General features: G+C 33.7%; 1 protein-coding gene across 4 annotated transcripts in view; it reads right to left on the bottom strand.

Annotated features, from left to right (window-relative positions):
• The window catches only part of LOC150102267 (neuroglobin-1-like), a 131,357-nt gene that overhangs the window by 36,056 nt on the left and 76,923 nt on the right, over positions 1-18,378 (bottom strand). For all 4 annotated transcript variants that reach the window (XM_090399181.1, XM_090399182.1, XM_090399183.1 and 1 more), the window contains exon 2: positions 161-462. In XM_090399181.1, coding sequence (XP_090255307.1) covers positions 161-357 — 197 coding nt within the window. In that variant the 5' untranslated portion in view covers positions 358-462. The remainder of the gene's footprint in view (positions 1-160; positions 463-18,378) is intronic.

The following is an 18,378-nucleotide window of genomic DNA, read 5'->3' as shown; positions in this document are numbered from 1 at the left end:
TTATTATTATTCAAAATTATATTTGCAAACAATTCGGAATGTAATAATTTTTTTTTTTTTTAAATGATTATTTCAAATTTAATGGAACTTCTCTATTTACTTCATAAACTTTAAATTATTCTGAAACTCACAAACTTCGATTTAAAGAAATTTTTCTTACCTTACAAACATACTAACTCCAGTGGGTTCCAATGCTCGTGCGATAGCTTTCCATGATTTCGAAATGCTAAACCTTTGTCTCACAGTTAAGGGCATGCGAGGATCTTGTGGAGCAGGGGTTACAGAATCAGGAATGGCTGCTGCGTTGTTTGCGTCCTGATTCTTGTTGGGCATTGTCTTGGCAAAGTTGCACCCCATGATGGAGAGTACACCTTCTGAAATCAATGTCACGTGTGTCCGCGGAATGAGAAACTCACGACCTGGATCATGCGTTGTTGGATACCTCTAATCTCATTGTGTGACCTGTAATGACACAGAAATACATGAAAAAGGCAAGTCTACACTTCAAAATTTGTAATAGCACTTTTACCAGCCATATACTATTAAATTCCGTTTCAACAAATGGTGTATAAAATGTAACGTTAATCATCATGCCTATCAAGGATTTAGGCCTAGCATGGCCTGTTCGGGCCTTAGAAGTCATCGTTGAATCGTTTAAGAGGACATCCTGGTTTTCGTTTTCCTAATGGCTTGTACTTTAAGGTTTGTTTTGGTAATCTTTCTGTTTTCATTCTTTGAACGTGTTCCATCCATTTATGTTTATATTTTTTAATTTTTTCTATTACTGGTTCTTGGTTTAATTCTTTCATAATTTCTTCGTTTCTTTTGTGATCAAATAGGGTATACTTTGCAGTTTTTCTCATCAACTTCATTTCTGCTGTTATTAATCTTTGTTTGTCTTTTTGTTTTATTGTCCAGATTTCTCTCTCATACAATAGGACTGGTAGGGCTAATGTATTGTATACTTTTAGTCTGGTTTGTTTTTGAACTAGGTTTGGTTTAAATATAGAGTTTATTACGCCTGTTATTTTTAAATATTTTGCAATTTTTAGGTTTATATGTTTTTCATTTTCACATGTAATCATACAACCTGGGTAGTTAAATTAATTCACTTGTTCTAAAATCTTGTTGTCTATTATAAAGGATAAAGAATTAAACCAAGTATATATTTTAGTTCTTATTGGATCTTGTCCTTTAAAGGCTATCGTTTTTGATTTTTCTCTTGATGTCATTCAATAATCTTTGGCTATTTTTGGTCATAAGCAAAAAAGGAGAGTGTTTAAGTTCGCAATAGGAGATAGTTTAATACCTTGATGGAAATTTTTATTCCATTTTTATTATTATTTCATTTTGATAAATATCAAAAAGAGTTGCAGAAAGGGGGCATCAATGTCGGACTCCTTGGTTTATCTCTCTCGTATATGATAGCTCGTGATTTAATCTTATTTGTATTTGATTATTTTCATATATACTTATGATAGCTTTTAGGATATTGTTTATTATTTGTCTTTCTTTTAATATGTTAAATAAATTAACATATTAATTTATTTAACATATTAATTTTGTCAAATGCTTTTTCAATGTAACGTTAATGAATGTTTTAATTTTACTATATTAATTATATTACTTTTCAATATTATTTATAAATAAATTTGTAATAGCTACAGTATATATTTATTTTTATTATCTTCAGAAAATTCATTGCTAAACATATTACTTTAAATAAATTGATAATATCAATAACAAACAAGTTCTTATAGTTCTTATAAGAACTGGGCGATGGACTCAGTCCTTGACTCTTTATCCCGTCATCTGAATGAAGTAAATCTGTGTGGATGGAGTGTTATTGAGCTAAAAAGCTCTAGTCATGACTGGGTAACGGCAATAGCCGAGCCTCAGTTAAAACTTCATTGGCTACAGCATTGCCATTTGTTACCCTGGAACCTCTCCTCCTTCGACAATAACAAACAAATTGGAAACTTATATATTATATAGCTGGATATTATATTTTAATAAAAGGTGTATAAAACCATCATTAGTAAATTAATTTAAAATAAAAAATCGTTTCAATAGTTTAACGACTATTGAATGTATTTTTGATTATTAAAATAATTTGATTTTCTAAGATAATTTTGCTGCTTTTGGGAGGTGATTACTGTATTTACCTTGGTTTATCTCTCTCGTTTAAGTTATTACGACTATTAGATACCTTTTGATATCAGCAAGGATGCGATGATTTCTGTATCTATGTGGATATTTTGTGGACATTTTCACATCACCCAAGAGTCGCAGATTGAAATTGATTAATCTCTGCGAAAAGTATATTTATTATTGCAAGTAGTCAATGTACATTTGGAAAAGTCAAGGCTGACAAATATTCGTTCTGAAAATTTCTATATTTCTCTTTATTTAAATTTACTTCTTGGCATTTTTATATTTCTCGAATTTAATTGTTTATATTATTTTATTTTTTAATCCATTATTTATACTTTATTTAGTATATAGAGATATAGAGATATGATATAGAGCAATAGTTAGTTCTTTGTATTTAATTTGCTTCGTCGATTAATCAGGGGATAGAGTTGAGCAATAATTTTGGATACTTTTACGTGGTTATTGAAGCACAATCTTTTATCTAGTAGTACCCTGAGATATTTAGTTGCTGTTTGCCATGGGATTTTAGTAATAAATAGTTGAATGTCCCCTTTTGGGGATGCTAGCCTTCTGGTGAAAAGTATGGTTACGCTTTTTTCAGGATTTTTCTTGCAGTCTCCAATCTGTGAACCATTTTTCTAGCATTGAGATATTGTCTTGAAGTTTATTGGTTACAAGGCAAGGACGGAGGGATCTTGTTAATACTGTCGTCTGTGTATAAAGCCGAGATGGACTTCATCGAGTTCTGTGGGACATCTGCCATGTAGATTGCGAACAAAAGTGAGGCCAGTAAGGAGCCAGGAGCTTGCGGAACTCCAGCTAAAATTTTGCGTTGAGTAGAGCTTGTTCCGTTAATTTTGACCGGCATTATTCTTTCAGTAAAGTATGATTTGATGAGTAGTATCATATGCAATGATATGTTGGTTGATTATGAAACTAGAGGTATCAGTATACTAAATTCATGTTACAAAATATACAGCAGAATCTTAAATAACAAACTAATAAAATATTCCGAAAACTTTATTCTAGAGGTACAAAATGGATTTAGAAAAGGACGATCATGTATAGACCCAGCCTTCTGCCTAAAATTAATAATAGAGAAAAGAAGAGAATATAATTTAGAAACACATATTGCATTTATTGACTTTGACAAAGTTAAAAGAAACATATTATTTAACATATTAAAAGAAAGACAAATCCCAAATAATATCCTAAAAGCTGTCACAAGTATATATGAAAATAATCAAAAACAAATAAGATTAAATCATGAGCTATCATATACAAGAGAGATAAACCAAGGGGTCCGACAGGGATGTCCCCTCTCAGCAACTCTTTTTAATATCTACTTAAATGAAATAATAATAAAATGGAGTAAAAATTTACATCAAGGAATTAAACTTTCACCTACAGTTAACTTAAACACTCTCCTCTTTGCAGACGACCAAATAACAATTACAAATTCTGAAGATAACTTACAGAAAGCTATTTTAAATCTAAATGAGATATCCAAAGATTATTGTATGATAATATCAACGGAAAAATCAAAAACTATGGCCTTTAAAGGACAAGATCCAGCAAGAACTAAAATAGTATTAGATAACAAGATCTTAGAACAGGTGAATTCATTTAACTACCTAGGATGTATGATCACTTATGAAAATGAAAAAGATATAAACATAAAAATTGCAAAATATTTAAAAATAACAGGAGTAATTAACTCAATATTTAAACCAAACCTAGTTCAAAAACAAACCAGGCTAAAAGTATACAATACATTAGCCCTACCAGTCTTAATGTATGGAAGCGAAATCTGGACAATAAAACAAAAAGACAAACAAAGATTAACAACAGCAGAAATGAAGTTTATGAGAAAAACTGCAAAGTATACCCTATTTGATCACAAAAGAAACGAAGATATTATGAAAGAATTAAACCAAGAACCAGTCATTGAAAAAATTAAAAAATATAAACATAGATGGATGGAACACATTCAAAGAATGAAAACAGAAAGATTACCAAAACAAGCCTTAAAGTACAAGCCATTAGGAAAAAGAAAACCAGGACGTCCTCTTAAACGATTCAACGATGACTTCTAAGGCCGGAACAGGCCATACTAGGCCTAAATCTTTGATACGTTTGATGATGATGATGATGATGATATGTTGGTTCTTATGAGTTTGAATATGAGACCATAGTGCTAAATTTTATCAAACGCCTTCGCAATATTCAGGAATACTACACTGGTGTGTTGTTTCCAGTTGTATCCTGTAGTAACATATTCTACACGTCGTTGAATTTACTGAATAGTGTTTTTCCGATGAAAGCCGATTTGTTATTTTGAATGCTGTTCATTTTGTCTGTTCATTCTTGCGGTGTGAAGAGATGATTTTTTAAGCAAAGCAAATTTTCCTGAATTCGATATGATGGGACGTTAATTTGAGTTAATTCTGAATTGGTATAATGTCAACAATTTTCCAGGAAGGAGGGAAATATTGTATTCTTATATTGCATTCACGATGTTGACAAGATGCACAATAGCTTGGCGTAGAAGTAATTTTATGATTTTGTCTGTGACGCCGTCTGAACCTAGTGCTTTGTTGTTGTTGAGATGTTTGATGATGCTAGTTAATTCTTCTGGAGAAGTAAGGTTGATCAGTTCTAATTTATTTGGTTGTTTTAAGGTGCGTCTAACATGATGCTGCACCATGTAAACTAGATTGATGTTTATGTTTTTCTATTCTGGGCTGCACTGTTTTTCAAGATTACTTAATATAGCTTCTGCTTTTCAGCATCAGTGTATGCTAAACCATGAACGGTTTGCATGGGGGGGGGGGAATTTATGTTTGCTTCTGAGATTTTTTAAAAATTTCTAGATTGAATGATCTTGAGGTCTAAAATGTTAACTTATTTTCCTGTTGTTGATTTCTGAGATATTTGAAAGAGTTTCTGACTAAACTGTTCGATGTTTTGAGGATTATCTTGTGGAGGAAGTGTGTCATGGAGATGTCATCATCCATTTGTCATCTCTGCGTACCTCTTCAGCCCTTCGTTTTTTTTTTTTTTTTACGCGCATGTTCTTCCTAGAATTCTTTAGATGGGGAGACCACTAAGACCATCTTTTCATCCTATGTTCCCATATCGTCACCTTCAGATTCACTACTTGTCACTGAATATATATTTAAATAGCCAAGTCACTCGACTTCAAATTTCTTTAGCAGCCTTTTAAAGAGATCGAGTGCTAGGTTTTTGTCCAACTTTTGGACTAAGTCGTCTGTATCGAGATTTTCCATAATTTAAATGTACCTATTAAGCAGCTACTGACTTTCGCAAACGCAAAAGTAAAGATCAAGTCACTTAAAAAACACAAAAGAAACTATTTCACATTAAAAAAATCAACCCTTATTCAACTAGTATAACGAGTATATATGCTGATGATACCATTCTAATAGCAGAAAACATAAAACAAAATTAATCAAATTACTGCAACTACTAATGGAAGAAAGTAAAGAGTTTGGATTAGATATAAATGCAAAATAGACCAAATTTATGAAAAATCTCAAACGAAAACAGATCCAAGCCAGATATATTCACAAGCAATATGAAAATTGAACATACAACAGAATACAAATGTTTAGGCACATACTTTACTGCAGATGAGAAACAAGATAAAGAAATAAAAATAAGAACAGCCATAGCTAAAGATGCATTCTGGAAAAATAAAGATCTGCTCCGAAGTTCTGTGGGTATCGAGATAAAGAAAAGAATGATAAGAACATTAGTGTGGCCAGCTTTCACATATGGAAGTGAGACCTGGATATTCAAGAAGAGAGTAAGTGATAGATAATGGCCTTTGAAATGTGACGCTATAGGAGAGCTCTGAAAATTTCATGGACAGAACACTTGACAAATACAGATGTCCTACAGAGAATGAGAGACAATGATCTTTATTAGAGGAAATGATCCAGAGAAAGATGAAACTGGCAGGGCATGTACTGAGAGGTTCAGCACAGAGTATACTAACAGTTTTAGAAGGAAAAATTATGGGAAAAGGATCAAGAGGAAAAAGAGTATGGTTTAAAGATATAAGATATGGGAAAAGGAAAGCCGCCAACAGAGAGAACTGGAAGGATATAAGATGATGGACAGGATCACTTGACTATGCAGAAACAAAAAGGAAAGCTACCAACACAGAGAACTGGAAGGATATAAGATGATGGACAAGATCACTTGACTATGCAGAAACAAAAAGGAAAGCCACCAACAGAGAGAACTGGAAGGATATAAGATGATGGACAAGATCACTTGACTATGCAGAAACAAAAAAGGAAAGCCACCAACAGAGAGAATTAGAAGGAGATGGTGCTGCACCCTTTCACTGAGGAAGTCACATGAAGAGAGAGAACGAGTATATCTATCCTCAATCAACATCTATCAATTTTTAGTGATGAATCATTAAGAAAAGATGCCACAATTGACAAGGACAATTCTCATCTTTGTAAAAATTATATATAATGAGTATGTATGATGTCCTTATAAGGACTGGCTTAAAGGGGCGAAGCAAGAATGCTTTTCATCTTCCCCGTTATCTGTAGAAGACAGTGTAGGGATAAGATGTTAATGAGCTATTAAAGCTCTGATCATGCCAAGAGGGTAACAGCAATAGCCGAGCCTCAGAACTTCATTGGCTATAGTATTGCCATCCATTATCCTCCCAGGGTTTCATCCTTCTCCTCTGTGTCTTTGTAAAAATGAATAACCCTGAACAATTATTTATAATTTGCAGTTTTTCATTACGTTATGGTGTCCAAATTTCATGTTTATTTTATTTTATAATCATCTTATTTTTCTGCAAGAAAGAATTATTACTATTTAGATGTTTATAGTATCAGAAATAATATTAACGAATGAAATAATTCTGCCGTGTTTTTTATTTTTATTCTAAAATATGTTTTGTCTACCTTCATCACGACAAAACAGGAATAAAAACAGGTTTTGATCAATGATCCATATTGGTTACTTGTTAGATGTAAAATTACAACTTTTAGCAGAAGATATTTTCGTATACTGTAACATTTTGCCAGCGTATTTGTTTTCCTGTTTTAAAACTAAATATTGCCTACTCTTTGTGTAATCATTGGAGAACTGTTTGAGGTTACCAAAGTTTCCATCAAAATTCTAATTGTATTTCAAAAAGCATCTGTGCTATTTCTCCTACAATTTCTCAAGTGCGTTTTCTACTACTCTGAGGTCGATATTTAATCAAAATGAAACGGAAAAGAGTTGCGAATGGATAATAGAAAAGAATTTATTATTTTAGTAAAACGAATAGGTTAGAGTTTCCTCTATATTATTATTATCTTGCATCCCGTTACCAATATTGGTATGGAGATAAAACGCGCAAGGATATCTATGATAGGAAAACATTCCCAGACGTAATACACTAGAGGGAATTTATGGCCGCACTTGAAAACCAATAAATTTAGTGGCGTACAAAACTTCACGGAGATATATAAAACACACACGGAATAGAATATTTCATGGATGAATAGAGCAGGACACGAGAAATAATTATTATATACTAGAGGTGTGTACGTTTTTTTTTTTTTTTAAATAGTAAACCGCTTGTTTTTAAGCCAAGATCTGTTTTTGTGATTCTGCTCAGGGATAAATACAGTCGGCGTATGATCAGAACTAAAAAATGCACAATCTGGCAGACGACATTGTACACAACTGCATTTAACATTAAATTAACAAAACATTGCAATAAATATAAATTTCCCCAATATTTTGCGCTTATAAATCTCCGGCCTTAAAATATATAAAAAGAACGTTTATTCATATTAATTAGTCTTGTTATTTTTGTAGGAAAATAACAAGACTAATAAGCAATAATCAATAAGCAAATCAGCATATCGTAAGTATGTCAGGAATCAAATAATTAAAAATAATCAGTACTCATAGATTATGGATTTTCTTTGTTGGGAAAGAAGAACTGATTATAATAAAGGTTAATCAAACATCCCGAATTTATAATTTTTTCAAATAATTTTTTTTTTTTTTTTTTTTTTTTTTTAGGGGGAAGGATGCGTCGAGCGTGTTATTCTTTGAGGACATAAAACGACGTCAGATTAGGCTTTTGATTTCTACATGATGTGAATTCAAAGCCACGAACTCTCACGTGTTTTTCGGAACTAGAGATTTTGGGAGAAAATCTCTGAAACCTCAGAGATTTTCTCTGACAGACAAACGCACCTTCATTTGAAAAACTGTACAAAGTTCTTCATGTCATCGATGAGGTTTGAACTCTGGTCTTTCCAACCAAAAGATAATATATATAAAATCAAAAAAGAATGACTTAATAAAAAATTGACCTGCTTTCTGGGATTTATAGCTTTTCACTTACGCCAGGAAGGGGAGAGGAGAGTTTAAGGTATCATTCCAGATTGGCCGGCTTCTGCATTAGATCCATGACGTCAGTATGGGGTTATAAACATGTGAAATGGCTATGGCAATGACTAGTTTGACTTATCTCAAATTTCTTTCTATTAAGAATGTTTCAGAAAAGCAATACTAACATCTGACTATTTAAAAAATTTCATGGCTGATGATTAGTCAAGATGAACAGTCCCAGTGTCATCTATTGGTCAAGTGGTGAACTATTAGATTTTTTTTTTATCTATTTATTTAATTATACGAATGAATTATCTCATCATGTAAGCAGTGTCCAACAGAGGTTTTGGGAAATGTTCCCTCTAATTTTTGCCAACCCATGTCGTAAGTAGTCTTATAGTAGAAAAGGCTTATAGACATTATGATTTATGAAAGTTTGATTGTAAGTTTAATCTAATATTGATCCTGGTACTGTGTTTGTAGCCCGTTAATTAGGTAGTAGATTCGCATACTCCTGTTGACCTCTGCTCTGCTCTTTTTACATTTCAGTTTCGAGTGTAGGTCCTGAAGTTGAGATATTAGTTCCGGGAGTCTTGTGGTGTATTTAAGGGCTATAGTTAGTTTGTGAGGAGAGCCTCGCACTTTCTGTATGAAGGATGACAGCTGCTTCATGGTTAGGGGACCCTCAGTGTGGGGAAGTTCGCCCTCAGCTTCCTCTTCTTCTAGGTCGTCATGTGGAAATACAGTTTCCCCATCGTCTGGGAGCTCTGTTCCTCCTTGGCTGGCTGCAGGTGATGAAAGGCCATTTTGAGTAGTTTCTTCTATACGGTGAAGTTTTGAATTTATGGGAGGCTGGGTTGGTGATTCTGATTGCTGGGTCTGGGGATTGCTTTTAATTTGTTCGTCCTTGTCATCTCTGTTGGGAGGATTGGTGTTTTCGTGCTGTGAGACTTCGTTATCAGAGCCTTGGATCTCAATACTTGGCTGATGTTCAAGAGCGACATGAGCGCTGTCTTTTCCAGTTCGGGATTTTCTTTCCTCCGAAGTTCGTGATGGGGAGAGAATTTTTGGTTTACTTTTTCCTATGCTTTGATTTTCTTCATGTACGTTGTTATTCTGTTCAACTGGTTTGCTATTCTGGGCTGGGATGTTTGTTGATGAACTGTTGGTAATATAGGGACAATGTTTCCTCATGTGACCATCTTCATGACAGAAGAAGCACTGTGATGAGGAGGATAAGTAGAAAGTGTAGGTTATTCCATTTATGTCCGTGTTGATTAATTTTGGGAGGTCGTGTAGTGCGTTGTTGTTTGGAAAGTGCATTAATGCCTGTCTCCGAAAGCTTTTGACATGGGAAGGGTGACAGATGTCTTCCCTGCAATGCTCACCCACCTAACCCCATCACCCTAGTCTCTCACCATCCCCTCTCCTCCAGAAGATGTCTACTCAGCCTAGTGGAGATGAGTGAGCTCATCGTTTGCGGATATCTTTTAGTGATGTCACCTCCAATTGATACTGATAACTTTTTTGGAAAAAAAAATTTAAAAAACTGTTTATTTATGATAACTTTTTAGTAAAAAAACGCGTTTTTTATGAAAACTTTTTTGGAAAAAAAATAAAAAAACGCGTTTGGGAAAAAAAATTAAAAAAACTGGTTTTTAAATTTTTTTTCCAAAAAAGTTATCAGTATCAATTGGAGGTGACATCACTAAAAGATATCCGCAAACGATGAGCTCACTCATCTCCACTAGGCTGAGCAGACATCTTCTGGAGGAGAGGGGATGGTGAGAGACTAGGATGATGGGGTTAGGTGGGGGAGCATTGCAGGGAAGACATCTGTCACCCTCTGTGATATCACAGTATGAGAGACATATGTTCCCCAGAAATATCCAAACACATAACGACATTGTTGTCATGTTTTGTTTGGCTATGGAATTGTGGGTGATGTTTTTGAGATAAGATATCTTGGAATTTTCCCAGGGTGACACACATCCGTCATTGTCGTCATGGTTTATCCAACACCATGTAGAAACATGTCCGTGAATCATCTGCGCAAAAGTTTCATTTTGGAAGGAACGGTCAGGGTTAAGGGTCAGGTAAACAGTACTATAAGGAAAAATAAATGAGTCAAGTGTCTTTGCAGTTACGACAATTCGTTCATCCTGTGAAGTTATCGTGTTGTGTTGTGGTGATTGGTATCCAGGAAAGTAAAGTAAAGTAAAGTAAAGTAAAGTAAAGTAAAGTAAAATAATGGGTGAGCCACAAAAGTCATTGAAATTTTCTTTCTTCAGGAAAATAGCACGAGACAAAACTCTTCACCTAGCTCTAAAAGGATGGAAACCGATTATTATTTTAGAAGACACATACATTGTGATGTATTTATCCCGGACCACTTGGGAAAAATTACGCAGGAAGTGGTCTGATATCCTCGGCTACTTGCAAAGAAGAGTTGACTACGAAATGGACCTCGGTGAGTGTTATATTCTGAAATGCCAAGATGGGGAACTAATACTTGATGATACAGGAGCTGATGGAAGTAAGGTTTTTTCTATTAGTTGTGAAGAAGCTGAGAGATTTTCACCAAAAATGTATGACATTGATAATCATTTACTATTTTTGGAAACTGAATTACCATCTGTTCGTATAATGGGAAAAATTATCGCTCAACATTTAAATTCATCAATGGTAAAATTAGACTTTCAAGATTTTATCCAATTTGATAAAAATTCTTTGTTTTGGGACATTTACGAACATTTTACAAAAACTGTTTGTGAATATTTGCTGACAAAAAAATACACAGAATGTTTAGTGAGGCATGGTGCCATTTCCAGACTGACGTATGGAAGTGTGGTTACCATGGTATCTGATTTAAAAATTCTTTTGCGTGACCAACTATTTTGATGTAATGTAACCAAGAAACAGTGAGTAACAAAAATTTTATTCATTGAACTCTTTGGAAAATGTTAAGAGTCTAAACTAAATATTGTGAAATATTTTTAGGTAATTACACGTTTCGAATTTTTCTCAGTGAATATACTTGTAAATAGTATTTCAGCAAAATAAAATGTGCATTTGTAAACTTAAATGAACAAAGTATGTGTTTTTGTTGTTGTGTTTTTCCACAGTGAATTTTTACTCAGTTATTCTGATTAAATCTTGATATTTAAATACACAACTTTATATCTTAATGCAATTCTGTTTAATTATTTAAAAAAAATCACAACTGTGAAATTAATGCCAGGACAGGAAAAAAAAGTGTTGAAAACGAATATCCATGTATTGATTATTTTAGAAATTGTCTAATGCTACCTATTGACATTATTTGAGTTATCTGAAAACAAATCGTTCACATAATCGAAAATCTGAACTGTTAGAATTTGGTTATTTTACAGAGAGAGAGAGAAAGAGAGAAGCACCTAATTAAACCAACAAAACGTGACTTTAACACTTCTTTAAAGTTTGGCATAGAGAAAATGTTTGTACTCTACAGATAACACATATACAAATTTTACCTTTCCCTACACAAAGTAAGATAAAAACACACCAACAGTATATCCAACAGCATGTGAAAACATGTCGTTGAGTCATCTGCACAAAAGGTTCGTTTTTGAAGGAAGGGTCAGGGTAGGGGATGGTAAGTGTAAACAGTACTATAAGAAAATACCAGAGAGTCGAGTGACTTTGGACGTAAGGTAATCGTTCATCCACTGCAGCTGCTGTTTTGTGATTTGTGTTTGGTAATGCAAAAATAACAGGTGAGCCACAAATTCTTTGAAAGTTTCTTTGTGAAAAGTTCTAATTGTTTAGAATTTTGTAAACGAATGCTACCATAAAGTATACGATCAGAGCTAATAATCAGTGAAATAATAATAAATAACTATTTATTTGTGGTGCCATATGAAGTAATCTAAGAAGAAGAAGAATGAAGGAAAACGATTATGAAAAATCGACAGTGGGTGAAAAATACGAACTTTCAGTTATCATTGGGATAATTGATGTACAATTTTTGTTGAATAAGAGTTCAAATTTATTTCCTAAAGAAATTTGTATTTCTGATGGAATTAGTGTAAGATATGCAGTGACAAAATCACCTTGTAGTCGGAAAGAATTACCTGAAAGAGTTAAAAAACAGAATTCTTGGTTAATAAAATATAACCATCAGCTGAAGTGGGAAATTGGTTCACTAGCTTTGGACAAACTAAGAGATTGGATGATAGAATCAACATGCAAATATCATATATTACTTGCCAAAGGAAGAGAAAAATCAAAAACATTAACGAAGTTAATAGGGAGGCCTGTTCTTGATTTAAATGAAATTGGATGCCCAAAACGTGAAAACATAATGTGTACTTTTAAATGCTTTTGGAAACATAACGAAAGATTCTGTGCTTTTAATAATTCTCTGAAGTATACGTATTGGATTCGAAAATATAAATATGCAACCCTTAATTTTACTACTACAGTAATAAATTCCCAACAAACAAACACCAAATGAAAATTAACTTTCAGATGAGAGTCACATTGTCAAAACCATACAATGGCAATTCCACAACCATGGAAGAACCTTTGATGTATTTTTCAATTTATTTATTTTCTGTATTGTTAGATTCAGTAAATACAATTTGTGAATAATATTTCGTTCAATAAAATGTGTAAATTAAATGAACAAATTGGGTGTCGTAGATGTGTCATACAAATTTAAGAAGGAAGATAACATTTTTTTTCCCTTGTGAAATTTCATGCCACAAAGTAACCAGATAATTTTTTTTTTTGATTCATTGAATTAAAAGTCTTATTTGTTCGTTATCTACAAACAAGGTTAATGAATGAAAATTAACAGTGTGGGAAAATAATTCTACTTACAGAAATAGGTTAAGAGTACAAGGAATCGAAGGTAAAATTAATAGTTATATTGGTAATTTCCCAACGGAAACCAAGAGTTCGAAACAAAACACACGATTTCTCACCTACGTACGACAAAAGGCGACCGGATAAGATAGATACCTTAAAGGTAAGACTTAATCAGAAATATACAGTGTTGGAAAATAAATTCTCATATACTTTATATATTTATTAATTCTGCTCAGTTATTCTGTTAGAATATGACCTGTAAAAGTAAAATACAGAAAATAACGAATCAATTGAAACAAATAATAATAAAAATTTCACTTGTCTGAATTCCATACTCTAACAGCAATCGGAATTCGAAACCGGAAATAACACTTACCCTAAACAAAACGGCGCATAGACTTTCCCAAGTGGGAAAGAATTAATACAGACAACCAATCGGATACTACTATAAATTAAAATTAAATGTAAGCATTAATTTACAACACCAATGAATTCCGACGGTAACGAAGAATGAATAATTTTAGGATATGTGTTATTCAAACATCTTGATACTAAATCCTTAGTCATATGTAATTATTTGAGAAATATCCAAACTTGAGGAAATGCTACCTTTTGAACAATACCCCAATTTACGGATGTGACTCATGTCATCCCCTTTGAAGAAAACCGCTCGCTGGGGGATATTGCAAATGACGAAACCACAGCATCTACGGTCTGTAATCTAAAGGACGAAGTAACTAGTTCAGGTTACAGTATTTACAGAAATTTCATTCTTTGTGGTTTTTGTGTTTGTGTTGTGTTGTGGATATAAAATTGAACTATTTTGGAATATTCGTATTTAGAAGAGTCATCTGAAAAGCTGTAAGTACTTTTTTAACTTAAACATAACAAATGCTCGCATGTTGTTTGGTAAGCGTAATTCTAATACTGAATAGTTTTTTTTTTTTTTCCCATAAGAATAATCATAGGGTATATATTAGAGTATCAACATTAGCGATTTTTATGTCTAATGTGTGTGTGTGTGTGTGTGTGTGTGTGTGTGTGTTTAAGGACAGGTATTTTAAGTATATAATTAATTATTCAGAAAAGCTCGAATAGCTTATTACACTGCCGCCATCGCGACTTACTCTAAGAATCCCACCGTTTAACAGGAAAGAAATACCTCAAAATGTATTGGAAAATTAGTACAACCATCTATAGAAGAAAAAAAAAAAACTGTATGTTTGAGTGACATATCATATAATTAAATTATTCAGAAAACCTTGAAACTGTGAATTTCCAAACACATAACGACACGATTCTTATCTCTAAATATCACCCACAAGGCAATAAACGAACCAAAAACATCACGTGATATTTCTGACAGACAAGGGCCCCAGAGAAATTCCAAACTCAATAACAACAAACATTCGCGTCACGATTCCTTATCTTATCTTGATCTTGTTTAAAGTGTCCCACCAATCACGACACGATTTCTTATCCACTAATATCATCCTTTCCATTCAAAACAACAACGTCACTTATTTACAAATAAGTAATGACAACATTTATTTACAAATAACAAATGACGACATTTATTTACAAATAACAAATGACGTCACTTATCTACATCTGAAAACAACACACACCGACGACACGATTCCTTATCTCTACCATCACCCATAATTCCATACGCGAACCAAAACACAAGAACTGAAGCCAGTGACACATATGCCCACAGGGAAATTCCAAACATTCCACACCCATGAAGCCACGCACACCGGAAGCATTTGGTTTAAAGTGTCCCACCAATCACAACACGAATCCTTATCTCTATCATCACCCATAATTCCATAGGCGAACCAAAAAAATCCCCCACAATTCCATACGCGAACCAAAACACAAGAACTGAAGCCCGTGACACATATACCCACAGGGAAATTCCAAACATTCCAAACTCATGACGCCACTCACAATGACGTCAGGAAGCCACGCCCACCGGAAGCATTTTGTCAGAACCGCCACCCATACTATGAGCTGAAGCCATTGACACATATACCTTCAGGGAAAAGCCACGCCCACCGGAAGCCCGTGACACATATACCCACAGGGAAATTCCAAACATTCCACTCATGACGCCACTCACAATGACGTCAGGAAGCCACGCCCACCGGAAACATTTTGTCAGAACCGCCACCCATACTATGAGCTGAAGCCATTGACACATATACCTTCAGGGAAAAGCCACGCCCACCGGAAGCATTTTGTCAGAACCGCCACCCATACTACTGTCGTATGCAAAACATATTGTGCCCAAGTTTCTAGTCTCAGACTGAATGTTGCCTTTTCAACAGGTCTGTCGAGTCACTGAAATTTAAACGAATTTGCAGTTATTTTCTTCTTTAACTTATAGAGTGAGATTTTGAGGGTTTAACTCACTAAAACAGCTAATCCTATATTTTTTCCTTTCTTTTAGGCTTGCACGGTGATCCGAATGCATTTTTGGAAATTATGGAGGCAACTACCGTGTTTGAATAAAAACTGTAGTTTACTATTACTAAAATTTTACAATTCGACGTTTCGACCTTTATGTCAAGGTCATCTTCTGGAGCGTACAAATATACACAGGAAACAAGCTATACTATAATCATACTGGTTCGTTAAAGACACTGACTAACCGCTACCACAATTGTTGGCCTGACCTCTGGTGGAAAAAAAAAAATTATACATCAACGCTAAAGTCCTATTATTTGTGTTGTCTACTATATACATATATTAACATTATATTAACATCATTCCAGCCTGTTGGAGTGGAATGGTTTCTAATAATAGCAGATTGGCTAGAGTCCTGACTTGTGTTGAATCTTTCAAATTAGGTTGGCTGAATGTGTGCCATCCAGATCCTTGGAATTTTCATAGCATCTTTATTGTTGATATTTGGGTGGTTTATCAGGATTTCGCAGGATTCTTTAAATTTTCTTTCGTACCATGTTTTTGTGCGTGTATATAGTAGACAACACAAATAATAGGACTTTAGCGTTGATGTATAATTTTTTTTTTTTTTTTTTTTTTTTTTTTCCCACCAGAGGTCAGGCCAACAATTGTGGTAGCGGTTAGTCAGTGTCTTTAACGAACCAGTATGATTATAGTATAGCTTGTTTCCTGTGTATATTTGTACGCTCCAGAAGATGACCTTGACATAAAGGTCGAAACGTCGAATTGTAAAATTTTAGTAATAGTAAACTAAAGTTTTTATTCAAACACGGTAGTTGCCCCTATATTTTTTCATGTTAATGTTGCTCTTTTTTCATCTAGTAATAACCTGTAATTCACTTTAATGCACTTAGTTACAAAAATTCACCACCCTTTAAACGAGTACAATTGACCGTATTGTCCAGACAGCAGACACTCTAAACCAGTGGTCGCCAAAGTGGTCGATATAACATTGTTAGGGATCAATTCGGGCTCAGGGGTCGATAGAAAAATATAAGACATCAATCTACGGGTAATATTTAATTCGGTTAACTTGGATTACCTCCATCCTGAATGACAACGCAATTAAGAGTGAATCGTGGGAACAGTGACATGAATAGGACTTGTAAGATGGAGAAAGGCGATGAAAATAGTTACGGAAGCCAATCAAGTAGGCCAAAATAACGTATTTACCAATAAACGGATGTCGGTGGTTCCCGCCCGGCAACGAAGCACACCCTTTACATTGACAACGTTAGTAAATTGTATACTAAGTTAATAAAAGTCTTATTTTCATATATGTAAGGAAGATTGTATTATTGTTATTTTGTTATATAAATTAAATTTTATATATTATTTATCCCTCCTATCAAATATGTAATGTTAAGAAGGACGTCAAAAACGTATCCCTTTGACGTCAAGCCAATATAATAATATATACTATATTATACATACAATAAAAACTGTAACCATAAAATAAACCATCTAAAAACTCACAAGCGTTTTTTTTTTTTTTTGCTTGTCCTATTATAAATACGTAATAGTAAAATAGAGGGGGTCGATAAAAAGTCAAGAAACTCTTGAAGGGATCGACAGTCAAAGAAGTTTGGCGACCCCTGCTCTAAACAAATATTCCTCTGCAACTTGCTGACGTCAGCTTCGGTTCGCCCATACGTCAAATGTACCGTAACTAATTAAAGTATATTAAGTTGGAATGGGTTAGAGTAATATTGAAGGGGACATATTGAAGAAATTGCTAAAAAAAAAAAGTGACAAGAATGATTTATCATATAATTCGTTTTTATAGTACGCTCAAAAATTATTAACTGTAGATCAGAAAATTCGATCTGTTTTTGCTGTGTGCTCTTTTTTTTTTTTTAATCTTTTTTTTTATATATCTGGTCTTTGATTTTTTTTTTAATTTCTAACCCAACTCTCTAGATCGGTAACTTAAAATTGGTTTGAACATTGTCTTGTATACTGGTAGTTTTTTTTTTTTTTTTTTTACTAATTTCTCTCTTATTCCATATAAATGTATTCATTTGATTCCTAACCATAGTGTCCTTGTTTATTATGCGAAATGTCAAACAGCTATGGCTTAATTTTGCCATATTCACTAAAACTATCCCTAATTTTTCTCATCCTCTTTTCGATTATGCTCCCATACATCTTATTTGGAACACTTAGAGAATTTTTTGTGTAAATCTTAAGAATTAATGAAATAAAACCAGTTAAATATATAGACATAGACAAGAACTTTCTGTGTAAGTAAGGCCGGCTCTAAAAATTCGGACAATCCCTAGACCACTCAATAGTGAGCGAAAGACCGTCCATCTCAGCGTTGGCCTTCCACCCACCACCACCGAGCAGAACCGCTCATATTTTCCGAAAAAAAAAGCATTCACCGACAAAGCCCCTCACCGGACCGTGCCAGAAAACACTTTCCCCGGAGACTCAAATTGCATCCTTCAGGCAAAAACTTAAAGAGAGCATACTATAGACAACAATGATGGTGTTTTGGAAAACCTAGCA

The sequence above is a fragment of the Typopeltis vanoorti genome, chromosome 10 (genome assembly GCF_054136105.1).
Source record: "Typopeltis vanoorti isolate ZY-2024b chromosome 10, IOZ_Tvanoo_1.0, whole genome shotgun sequence".
Classification (NCBI taxonomy): Eukaryota; Metazoa; Arthropoda; class Arachnida; order Uropygi; family Thelyphonidae; genus Typopeltis; species Typopeltis vanoorti.
The sequence above is the reverse complement of the archived record's forward strand: the minus strand, read 5'-3'. Positions and strand labels throughout refer to the sequence as shown.